Source organism: Apteryx mantelli, chromosome 1 (genome assembly GCF_036417845.1).
Source record: "Apteryx mantelli isolate bAptMan1 chromosome 1, bAptMan1.hap1, whole genome shotgun sequence".
Classification (NCBI taxonomy): domain Eukaryota; kingdom Metazoa; phylum Chordata; class Aves; order Apterygiformes; family Apterygidae; genus Apteryx; species Apteryx mantelli.
Genome location: NC_089978.1, coordinates 134,987,381 through 134,999,508, shown reverse-complemented (window position 1 = coordinate 134,999,508; position 12,128 = coordinate 134,987,381). Strand labels below are relative to the sequence as shown.

At 49.3% G+C, this 12,128-nt stretch overlaps 1 protein-coding gene across 2 annotated transcripts; it reads right to left on the bottom strand.

Moving 5' to 3' along the window:
- Nucleotides 1–27: 27 nt before the first annotated feature.
- GNB3 (G protein subunit beta 3) lies at nt 28–12,128 on the bottom strand. Of its 2 annotated transcripts, XM_067303056.1 has the most exons (11): nt 11,241–12,128; nt 10,821–10,991; nt 6,324–6,424; nt 5,690–5,728; nt 5,412–5,518; nt 5,225–5,288; nt 4,941–5,103; nt 4,773–4,839; nt 3,503–3,704; nt 2,084–2,300; nt 28–1,225 (listed from the first exon to the last, which is right to left on the bottom strand). In XM_067303056.1, exons 3-11 carry the CDS (start codon nt 6,378–6,380, stop codon nt 1,119–1,121), a joined length of 1,023 nt encoding a protein of 340 aa, XP_067159157.1. In that variant the 5' UTR covers nt 6,381–6,424; nt 10,821–10,991; nt 11,241–12,128; the 3' UTR covers nt 28–1,118. The 2 variants fall into 2 exon arrangements, with proteins under 2 accessions (XP_067159157.1, XP_013813597.1); XM_013958143.2 differs by lacking the exon at nt 28–1,225 and having other exon boundaries at nt 1,233–2,300.

The following is a 12,128-nucleotide window of genomic DNA, read 5'->3' as shown; positions in this document are numbered from 1 at the left end:
AATAATGCCTGCATAATGGCTGTAGCCTGAAGTTGAGCTCAGATCTCAAAGGATATAAATTTGGCCCAAAGATATAAACTTGGCTCCCTGCCCAAACTCTCAGGCAGCAAATCTTGGTGTCCTGTTGGAACAAGAGGCAGTGGGACATTTTCAGCCAAAACATAGGTGAGGGAGACCCTTCCCTGTGGACTTAGAAGTAGAGCAAGGCTTGTGGTTTCCCTTCTTAGGATAGATGCCCTGAGCAATGGGTAAGTGTGCAGCCCTCACAGGAGGAGAGTTATGTCTGCAGTACTTTTGCAATGCAGGAAGGAACACAGCCTGTGGTACTTATGTGAGGTTTCTTTATTTTGCTTGGACTATGAAGTGCTATAGCAGAGTGGAAAGCAGTGGCTGAGGACTACTGGTTAGGTGGGATCACCATACAACGCAGGGGTGAGGCAAAAAGAGAAGGAACAGCATGAAGCAAACAAGAAATAAGAATAAACATAATATTCCCTGGTTTTCTGGGGGGCCTGGAGGCTTCCCCCATCTATGCATAGACAAAACTTGAGCTAAGTCTTCCCCTATGGAAAATGAGCCCAAATTACCCTACCTTTTTGGTAGAGGTTGCATGATAAAAATATCAAACCCAGTGCCTCTCTGGGAATGTCTGCAGGTACATAGAGCCATGTGGAGGAGCTGTACCTAGCTAAATCATGGGTAGAGCTTAGTCTGGGACAGAGGGGTTGATAAGGAGTCCTCAGAGGGATGGGTGTCAAATGTGTAGAGGTGTTTGAAGGAAGATGCAGGGTATCTGAACTGTACTGTAAAGGCCTGAGACATGATGAACAGTTGTGTTTGGCTGGGGTCCTGAAGCCTGCAAGAGGCTAGAAACTGCTGGGCCTGTTTAAGGGTGGAGAGAACTGCTACTGTGTGTGCTCCTACTCCTCAGCCCTACCTCCAACCCCCAGACTTCTCATCTTCCTTTCACTCTAGGAGACCCCTACAAGTGACCTGTGTATGGAGACAAGTGGGAGTGATAAGCAGAAGTTTCTGTTGTGTTCAGTTGATGATGCTGTTTGCAGGGGCTCAGGCCTTGGGCCATGCTTCTGCTGCTTTTTCCCTCTCTGCTGTCATCCTCAGTTCCAAATCTTGAGGAAGCTGTCCCAGGAGCCTGTGGCAACAGCCATGCCATCTGCTGTCACCCCCAGACAGCTCACTCTGTTGTCATGGCCAGAGAGGATTCCTGATGGGAGGGGAAGAAGAGAGTTCAGTAAAAGAGAGAGGGCCTGGGAGAGGCAAAGGAGTTGGCCAAATAGAGCACATTCATCATAGACTTGTGGCCTGTGTACGTATGCCCCTGTGTTAGGATCAGTATGTTGTTAATAAGAACAAACATGCAGAAGAACATTTGTGCATGCCATACAGCTGTCTATGGGATGTGACCAAAGAACAATGGTCTTGGGGATTCAACTGGCTGAACCTTCCTAATACAGGAGAAATTGCTGCAATATACAACTGATTTTGTCTTGGAGCAATGACTAGGAAAGGGGAGCATCCTTGATAAGACTGAGAAATAGCAATGCTATTGGAGGTCAAAAGGCAGGCAGTGTTAGAAACTTTCAGAGACTAGGTGCTGTATCTGATTCAAAAGAACAGTACTTGTGTGTATTCCTTGTATGAGCATCACTGAGCATCCAAAAATGTTGAATGGAGCCCAGCTTCATGCTCAGCTCTGTGCCTGGCCACCAAGTGGCACTGTGAGCAACTGAAACTGATAAACTGCAGAGACTAAGAGACAATGTGAGACTATCTATGCTTGTGAGCAGTTTTAGCTAATAGGAACATTGATCTCTTTTTTTCCCCCCCTTGAAACAGTCTGGCTTAAAGGCCTGCCCTCCTTGAGATTAATGACTGAAGCCGATAGTTCTTCTATTCAAAAGGTGGTTGTACAACTTGTGGTGTGCTCCTTAAGTGTGGAGGCATTGTTGAGCTTCAGTCAGTATAACGTGTCCATTTGAGAAAAATAAGAGCCTTTCTATTGCCTTGGTAGAGATAGAAGGTCCTGGAGGGAATAAGAGAGGGAGCTCCAGGAGCCACTCACCCACACGCTCTGCTTTCAGGGAGTCCCAGATGTTACAGTTGAAGTCATCATATCCGGCGAGCATGAGGCGCCCACTGCGGGAGAAGGCGACTGACGTGATTCCGCAGATGATGCTCTCATGAGAGTATACTATGAGCTCCTGGTCTGCCCGGAGGTCAAAGAGACGGCAGGTGGCATCATCTGAGCCGGTGCAGATGGCTTCACCATTAGGGAAGAACTGAGGAGGACACACACCAGATCTTAATCAGACTGTGCCTCACACGTTTCCTTAACATCTTCCCCTTCCTGCTAACCACCAGAAAGCCATGGGGCTAGGAAAACCCAGTGGTACAAGACACTGGATCTTAAAAGTTGAATCTGCTGGAGAGGGAGACTCATGCTTCTCCTAAGACCAGGTTGACTCTTTCCACCTCCAGAAAGCCATTGACCTAGGCTAGAGCTTTTGCAAGATGTCCTAGTGTTTGGGGAAGGATTGTAGTGTATTCTACCCCAACTGTTGTTTTGAGGCTTGATGTCCACCAGTTACCCCCAGGTGGTGTCTAGCAAGGCTCAGAGCTATGAAAGCTGTCTTCTCACTGGGCTGTCTGAACTTCATGTTCAAAGCTTCTCATAAGCTGGCTCTTCTGTGTGTCCTTCTCCTCCTCCCCTCCCTACTCCCTGAGGGAGAAAGACCTGTTCAGGACCAGGTGTAGCAGAAAACCACATGGCTGGCAGGATAGCCATGGTGAGAAGTCAGTGAAGGCTGGTGCAAGCAACAGACATTGCAGGAAGCTGGCACTCATTTAGTTAGCAGAAAGGTATTAAACTGACACTTTTATTGTCCTGTCCCCTCTGGGGCTCTGGTTTGAATCTTTGCTTCTGAGAGGGACACTAGTCCCCAAATTTCTGTGCTACCTCATGTGAAGATTTCAGATCATCTCCCTGTGTTCCTAACTTACCACTTCTATAATCTGAAGCTGGCTGAGACCCTCACCTAAGTTAGGTATTCCTGCTGCCTTGCTTGTGTCTTGCTTCAGGGTTCCTACAGCGTGCCTGAACTGTGGTTCCCAACAACTGCTATGAGCAAAGCTGCATCAGAACTTATATTAGCATGTTGAACTCCAGGCCCCTATGTGCTGGCTGAGTTCAAGTGGTGTTTTGAGAATGGCAGTCAGACCCAGACACTTTGGTGCCCCAGTGCCTTGGAAGAACCAGCCTCAACTTCAGTGACTGGCTCAGACTCTCAGATACTTGAGAACTGAACTCAGATCTTCCCTACTTCAGATTGGACCATGGAGCCAGGGTCTCCTGAGACCTTGGTTCCCCACGTGTAACAGTGACAGCATCTTTCAACCTGTGTCCTAAGGCTTTCTCCCTATTTCAGTGCTGAACCCACCTCCATTTCCTTTGTCATCACAACCATGCAGACAGCATACGTACGCAGATGGCGTTGATATCGGACTCATGCCCTGAGAAGGTCTGACAGCAGGTGCCCTCCCGTACGTCCCACAGTTTGGCAGTAGCATCGCAGGCCCCAGAGGTGAACAATTTAAAGTCTGGGGAGACAGCCAAACTCATACAGTCTCCGGTGTGACCCAGGAACACCGTCTTCTGCTGCCCTGTCTCAATATCCCAGAGTGCACTGTGGGAGGGGAAAGAAGTTTTCAGAGCCAGCCAAGGCAGATCAGCTCTATGGCTGGGTTTAAGAGCTGCCCCACTTAGAAACAAAAGGAGAGGAAGCCACAGGTATAGCTATAGAATGGGAAAACAGGTGAGAATATCACTGGAATTAGCTATATACAACAGGCAACATCTTCACTGCTGTTGCTCTTCCTAACTTAACCAAAACAGAGTTAGACTATGGTTGGGGTGGGGCGGTTGTGATTTGACAGTGTTCATGGTGACAGTCAAAGGGAATAGTGAGAGGATGTAAGAGGGACCTACAGGTGAGTAGCCAGAAAAGGACTGCTATACCCACACTGTTGGATGCATGGGCTGTTTTCCCTGGGATCCCATACTATCTGCAGGCAAATAAGCCCCATGTAGCCTTGATCTCTGATGGAAATGCCACATCCTGGCTTGTCCTGATTAAGAGTTTCTGCCAAGGTAGGTGTAGGGGGAGAGGGGCAGATAAACACTCAGACTTGCTCAGAGTCACAGCACAGGGTTATTGGAGAGCCAGGAACCAAGGATTCGTGTGCAGGCTTTATAGATGACCTTTGCATAGTGTGTAAGATTTGAGAAATGAAGCTTGAATGTAGGCTCTACATAACTTTATGATGTTTTCTGTGCCAGAATAAATAATACTGTGCTTTATGAGAACTGGGTAGATTGTTCATGTTGCTTCACCAGTAGACCTGCATCTTGACTTGGCCTCAGCTGGGAAAAGAAGCATCTGTTCTACCGAGGGAGGAATTAAGAATTTGGCTTCCTAAGGTACTTAAGTACCTTAAGTACTCTGTATAGCCTCCCTGCATATAAGCAATTTATCCTTTGATAGTGGAAAGGTGGGTAACTGCAAAGTAAAAGAACTCCACTTGCTGGTGTGAGCTGTGCCTCTAAGAGCCAGAGGGGTTGCACAGTGTCTGTTCCTGTGATCACATAACTCCTAGAGATGGGGTTTTCCAGAAGTGCTGAAAGCTGGAGACCTATGTGAGTTTTCAGTGCCTGTGACTGCTTGTATTGTGAAGATAGAGAAGATATCACTCACCATGTGGTGTCTCCAGAGCTAGTCACAATATTGTTATCATCCAGAAATCGGCAGCAGGAGAGATAACCTGGGAAGTGGGAACAAGCCAGTATAAGAAACAGGGCAGGGCTAGAAGAGGGAAGCTTGGAAGCAGAGGGCACCTAGGTTGTAGGTAGGCAGCACACACACCTGTATGGGCTGAGAGCTCCCTGCTCACTTTCACATTGCCTTCACGAGTCTTGAGGTTGTAGATGGAGCACATGTTGTCAAGGCCCCCACAGGCCACAAAATTGCCTGAGGGGGCATAGGCACAGGTCATGACCCAGGAAGAACGCAAAGGTATGGCATGAACCTGAGAGGACAAGAAACCGGGTCTGCACTTTGGGAGCAGAGGAGATGGGAGAGAACAAGGGCATTAGCTCTGAGGGCCTTCACTCCAGCATCCACATCTGCTGCATCCATCTGACTTTTACCTTGTTGGTAGTGTATGTGTCCCATACAATCAGTTTCCCATCTTGTGAGGCACTGACCAGGAGTCTATGAGAGAGGCACAAGACTGTGTTAGTAGCTCTCTTCCCATCAGAGCCCTCTTGCCCTCCATGACTGTGTGCTGCCTTGCACCCCCCTCAGCACCCAGCAGATCAGCAGCAACTCTCTCACTTGGAGTCTGTGGACCAGTGCATGGCGTAGATCTTGGCCAGGTGCCCACGCAGAGTCCTTCGGGTCCGCATCTGAATACGGCCAACCACTTCCACTCCAGACACAATCTGGGGAGAGAGTGGGAAGAGAGAAAGAATTAAGCCTGGACTGATAGGAGCTTTTCTGCTCCCCACAACTCTGCTCCCTAACTCCTTCCCTGGGACTGGTGGAGAGTCCACCTTGCAGTAGTGCTAGCTGACCCTAAAATACTCACCTGGCCAGCCAGTTCTGCCCCTTACCTGAGCAAGTGTTGTGTCTGCACAGGCTTTCCGGGCATCCTGGAAAAGAGAGAAGAGAGGTTGAGTCAGAAAAGCACCGTGTGATGAGGGCAATGAAATTCAGGGGCATACTTGAGAGCCTCATTTAAAGCGGGAGCTGTCAGAGGTAGGGACTGTGGCTTTGCTGTGTTTAGTTTTGCCCAGCCCAGTGCGATCCTGGTCTGTGACCAAGGCTCCTCAACACCTGTTAGACAAATAACAGGAGGGTGAGCCAAAAGGTGATCTGCATCCAGTTCCCCATGCTACACCCTTTCCATGGATCCTCTGGCCTAGCAAAACACCAACTATCTCCCAGACAGAGGATAGCCCAGGGATATACTGTGTTCTGTGGTCCCCTGCAGACATGATGCCTGTGTCCACTTGCTTCTCACCCATTTAGAGTCTCCCCTTTTCTTCCTTCCTCTCCCCCTCTTTTTGCCCCCTACCCATGCTAAGAGGATCCCCATTAGCACTTAAAGAGCTGTGCAGAACTGCAGAGGGCTCCAAGGATGTATTTGGAGAATACTCAGCTCCAAGTTGAGGCCAAGTAGGGGATGGGGACTTGGCCACAGGGGACAGGTGCTATCTCAGCAGTTTCATGACTTCACAGCATTACCGCAATCTGCTTCTTCAGCTGCTCAGCCTCCTGTTTCATCTGTTCCATTTCCCCCATCTTTCTGATCTAGAGATGGCTCCTCCACGTGCAGAGCCTTGATTCTGGAAAGACAAATCAAAGGAGAGAGGTGTGAGGTAGAAAGAGTACTAATATGACTTTGCTCAGTTACGAAAACGTAGGTGTCTCTGATAAGGGCTTGGTGGCCATTTATTAGCAGCATGATTGAAAATGTCATACTGTATCTGGTCAAAGCCTTTAGCATTTGGGAAGGTCATACTGGATCTGATCACAGGTCCATTTGGTTCTCTATCCCACTTACATGTTCACTGGGAGCTGAAGACCTCCAGAACCTCTTACGGAGGCTCTGTACTTCTCCCCTCACCTCTTTATCTGTACCCTGTCTATTCCAGACCCTACAAAGTCCTGGGTTCTCCATGGTCAAGCTGTTTACCTGCAGCTCCAGGAGGACGAAACTTGATGTGGGGAGCCCAGTGGCTGTGGGGCCTATTTCCTATCTTTTTTCCTAGGCAAAACATCACTGGACAGTGTCCACCAGCTTTTTGGCCATCAAGGCAATGTGAGGGCTGCTGAGCTGCTCTTTCAGGGTTCTCTTCTGATTTCCCATCCTAAAAAAAATAAGTGGATGCCTAGGGAAGGATCTAAGAATAAAATAAGCACGTAATGGTATTTCTCCTACTTTGCTAGCCCAGCTTTTCATTGACTTCCCAAGCTTGAGGCAGTAGCACTGTATGCTATAGTCCATTGTCCAGTCACTTTTTGAGCCTGTGTCAAATTTTAGCATCCTCAGTGCCCTATGGTGAGAAGTGCCACAACTTAATGGCATGCTCTGTGGAGAAGTACCTGCTTCTATTACTTCTGAACTTGCCTGGCACTAGCTTCACTTGATGGCCCCTAGTTCTTGAATTGGAAGAATCAGCAAGTAATTGGTCTCTATTCAGCTCAGTGTCACTCGGGATTTTATAGGTCTTTGTCATATCCTTCTTCATCCACCTCTTTTCCAGACTGCAGAGACAGCTTAGTCATTCCTCACATGGAAGCTGTTACATCTGATCACCTCTGTTGTTCTCTGAGCCTTCTTCAGTTGTTGTTATATTGTTTTGCAGAGAAGGCAATGAAGCAGAACTGCAAGGTTCAGGTGAACCATATGATTATACAGCGTCTCTGTTTTGTTCTCTCTTTCTTTGCTATTAAGTGTACTTAAAACTTCACCAGTGATTCTATCATGTCCCACTCACAAAGAGAAATCTGGTCTTTGTTGCTTCAGTCCTTCTCTCAGGTAAGTATGAGTGTCTGGGGTGCTCCAGGTGTTTCCATTAGCCCAGTGGCACCACCATCAAAAGCAGCACTTTGTAACAAGTTCAAGAAATGCTCCATCAGTAGCTGTAGAATTTCTCCTTCTGGTTCCTGTGGGTCACATAACCTCTATCCTTCTTTGCCATGTTGTCTGAAGGCATCATTTCTTCCAGCTAAGAGGGCTTTGGGTGCTTCTGTGCCAGGCTGCTCTTTCCCTGTGGGGCAATCCCTAAGCACATGCAGATGGTTCCCTGTGTCTCACCTTTGCCTGCTGCTTTGCCCCAGATAAAGGCCCCAGTTGTGCTCTCTGAGTTTCTCTCCAGAATCCTTTCCCCCGAATGTCTCTGTGGCTCTCCTTTGATCCTCCAGGCAGGATTAATTTCTGCTTGATCAATGACTCCTGAGGCACAGCTTGAGTGTAGGAAAGCCAGGGAGATACAGCTCCTAGGAGGACCTGTGCTTATGCCTGAGAGAGGCTATGTCAGACTATGCCCCACAGAGAAAGGCTAGTGCAATTGTTTCTGCTGACTGCAAGGCTGCATGCTGCCTCTCCTCTGCTCGCTTTCCAGGCACTAGATGTGGCCATTTGGCCTGATCTGCTTGCTCCAGCTTATGGGTGAGTGAGCAGGAGGGGGCCCAGGGCTACACTGCCAGAGCTTGGAGGCATGGGCCACAGCAGTGATCTAGGACTACCAACCTCCACTGCACTGAAGGATGGGAAGAGATCAGCACCTGAGCTGGCCCCCTTCCACTATTTTTCTTCCTCTCCTTGTGACAGAACAATGATGAGTGGTGTTTCTCCCGGCAAGGATACATAGTTGGACCTGGCTGAGTGAAGCTGGGCAGGAAAATCCACCTGAATGCACTTATCCTTTGAGAAGGGGTTGGGCATCCCAGTCGCAGCTAACTGACTGGGGCGGGGGGCAGGGCCTTGCAGCTTTCAGTGGGAGGTTGCACATTCATCTTATCTTTGCAGAGTTTGCCCCTCAACTTTGGTGTACAGTCAAGAGTTGGAGACTGCGTCCAGCTCTGATCACTGCCTCCCAGCACACCAAGTGGCAAACATTTACTTTCAGTCACCCTGTGGAGAGCCAGCTTTACCATTCTGGTCAAAGTCTTCCCCTTTTTCAGTTTTCCCCATGGCTGGCCCTGCTTCCCCACCATCACATCTACACAACCCTCAACATTGATGTGTTTTCTTCCTGGGCCATGTCTTCTGGTTTACACTCTCCTTCCAGCCTCTTCTGCTTGATTTCCAAGCCCTGAAAGCCTGGCCTTCCCATGGCAATCCTTTTCTAAAGCTTCTTCCAGCTGGAAGCACGCTGGCTCTTGGCTTTCCAGGCTGTCACTCTCCAGATCTTTGGCCATCTGAGATCATCATCTACCCACCTGCCCTAAATTGACTTCATAGACTTCTGTTTCTGTCCACCTAGCCCTGCATAGGGATGGGAGCCTTATTCTTCCTTCTTTCTATTCTGCAATTTCTGCCCCATTTGAAGCAGGCTGTGTGAGTGTCCCTCATTTTCTGTCAGATCCCCAGTCTCCCCTGCATCTCTCCTGTTTTTTCACCACTCTCTCTCTTTTCCTGGCCATTTCTTTTTCAAGTCTGGCATTATCATGGAAGACCCAGTTCACTGGCACCTGTTCTGTGAAGTTGCACAACCAGATGAGGGGCTTTGAGAGCCAGTAGGAAGATCAAAGGGCAGGGGCACAATGTTGAGGACAGATAAAAAGAACTAAATATAGCAAAGGTACAGCTTAGGTTCAGGACTCTGTCCAGACCTTTAAATCCCTTTGAGGGAACAAGCTAAATGAAATTGTGAATTGTTCTCAGTCTCAGAAGAACAAGAAGCCACAGATGAATGATAATAATAGCTCTGGCTTCACCTATCACCTCCACTCATCACATCCCAATGCAATTTTTTGAGCATGAGTCACCTAGTTCCCACTGGAATGCAGTTGCTTTCTAGGAGGACCATGATAGGTGTGCAAAAGGGCATCTCACCATGTAAATTTAGGGCAGGAAATGGGGGAACTGAATCGGCGAAGAACAGGAGAAAGGGAGTGGAGCTTGGAGTCTGGCCAAGGCAGGTTCCTGCCCAGGCAGCGAATGACCAGAGACCAGAGAACATTTCTTGTGGATCTACAGATCAGTTTAGGGGTGCTCATGATAGCTGCCCAGCCCCGTTTTAAGAGGAAGGGTTTCTAAACTGTGCATGCCCAGTGCTTTCAGGAAATAAGGGCTTGTTCAGGTAGAGGCTTAGCAGTAGAGGAAACCAAGCTGTTAGGCACCTTTGAAGAAAGAAAAACCCACCACCATCCTGGCATTGCAAAGAGCTAACGGCAAGTTGACCTTGGCACCAGTACTTGTGTGCAGACCTGTGCTTCCTACAGAGCCACACACATCACTTGGGAGCCTGGCACACTCAAACAAAGTCTTGACTTAGTTGATTCACACCAGCCTGTCTTATGAGCTCTGCCTTGACTGTACACATGCAGTTCTCAGTTCTTGGCTTTTGAGGCCTGGTTTCATCTTTTTCTGCTCTCCAACCTGACAGCTCCACTGAGCCTTTTTCCCTCCTGCCTTTCACCCATGACAAACTTGCTGGTGGCTCCTGCTGTAGCTTTCCTGCCTATGGGCAACCAGATGCATCCTGAGCCCTTGGGTGTCTTCTTATTGCAGACCAAGTGCCTCTATCTTGGTGCGAAGCTGAGGGGTCTGGCATCTTTCTACTTCTGCCTTTTACTGTCACTGTGTGACTTTTCAGGGTAGTGTCTATGTCCCTTGCACCACATCAGGGCAGAGACCCCTCCAGCATCCCAGGTGACTGTCTTCTCTGCCAAGTCACCTGAGTCACTTCCCTGTGGGAATGAGGTGGGAGTGATGGGTGGGAAGAAAGGGGAGTCAGACCCCCTCATTTTCTAGCCTCTGGGTAGCTTCCCCCAGGCTGGGGAGGGAGCTGCCTCTCTTTGAGTTGCATAGCTAGGAGAGTGCTGTAAATAGAAAAGGTAAAGGTGCAGGAGGGAGGGCAGGGTATTAACAGGCAGCATCCCTTGGTCCCTGTGTAATCTCCTTGGCTGGCCTTGCATGCTCGCCCTGGTGACCCTGAGCTCCTTGCAGAGCCAGATACAGAGATGATCCCCCTCTCCTGCAACAGAGATCAAAGGCCATGGTAAAATTACCCTGCTTTATTCCTTGCTTTCTGTGGACTCCTTCCTCCAGAGAGGCAGCCAGCTACAAAGAGGTGTGCAGGAGTGCATCAAGAACGCAGGGCTGTCTATTGAGTGTGAGTCCCAGGTCCTTCAGGGGAGGTGTTGCCCTCCTGTTCCAGGCTGGAAACTGGTGCAATTTACCTACCAAGGGGAGAACAAGCATCCCCATCCCAATGCCAAGTCCTTCATCATCATAAAGACATCTTAATGCTAATGCCAACATCTTCCCCATTATGATCCTCCCCACCACATCCTCAAATGCCTGCATATGGGGTCAGCCCTTGTACAGAGACCCTCACACCCCCACAAGGTCACACCACAAAACCAAGGGCCCCAAGCACCAGGCACAGTAAGATGAGCTGAGGGATAACATCAAGGCAGCATCCTTACCGGGATTTGGAGAGTGAGGTGGGTTGCAGTCCCCTCCCAGATGGGTCCCTCGCAGTCGGCGTCCCCTGTGGAGAATGGCTTCCCTGCTGGCCAGGGGAGCAGGTCGTCCCTTTGCAGTGTCCAGCCAGTCCTGCCTGTCCACTCTGGGAGTCCCTTGCTCCCTCTCCACTCCTCAGCCTCTCCCAGGACTGATCTCCCCATGGGGAGCTGGACAGCTATGGATGGGAGGGGTTGGGGGGAGGGCTGATTCCAGGAGCAGCATCAGGCAAATTAAATCAGACACCAGAGACTTGGGGAAATCGGATTGGGACGTAATGCAAAGCAGGTGGATGGGGAGGGGTGAAAAGAGAGAGTAACATGCTGCTCCTGAAGGGAAAGAAACCATCACAGACAGATTTGACTCCCTCTGTCTATATTAGCAACAAACTAATAAAGTGAAGATTAGCCAGAACAGGCGAGGATTATAAACCTCCGGGGCAGAGCTTGCTGCACCTCACAATCCACAGGAATGCCCTTTCTCCCACAGACAGTGTTCTACGTACACCCCAGATAGATAGCATGGAAAGAAGGGACGGTGTCACCTACTGCAGCCCTGCCAAGGGAAAATCCATGGCAGGGCAGGGCCAGGGTCATGTTGTCTCTGGGTGGCAAAGAGAGCATTGCTTGGGGAAAACACAACTGGGCAAAGGGGCTGGGGTGGCAAAAGCTTTAAGCAGCAGGCCTTTTGGCAGCCACTTTAGTGGGATGCTGCGATGGGATTATCTTGGCCTCAATCTCTGTTAATCTCTCCTGCAGCTTTGGCCCAAGCCTGAGATAAATACCTTTTAACAGATCTCATCTGACGTCAGGAGGCCATCAATCTAATCTCCCAGGCCACCTTTAGACAGA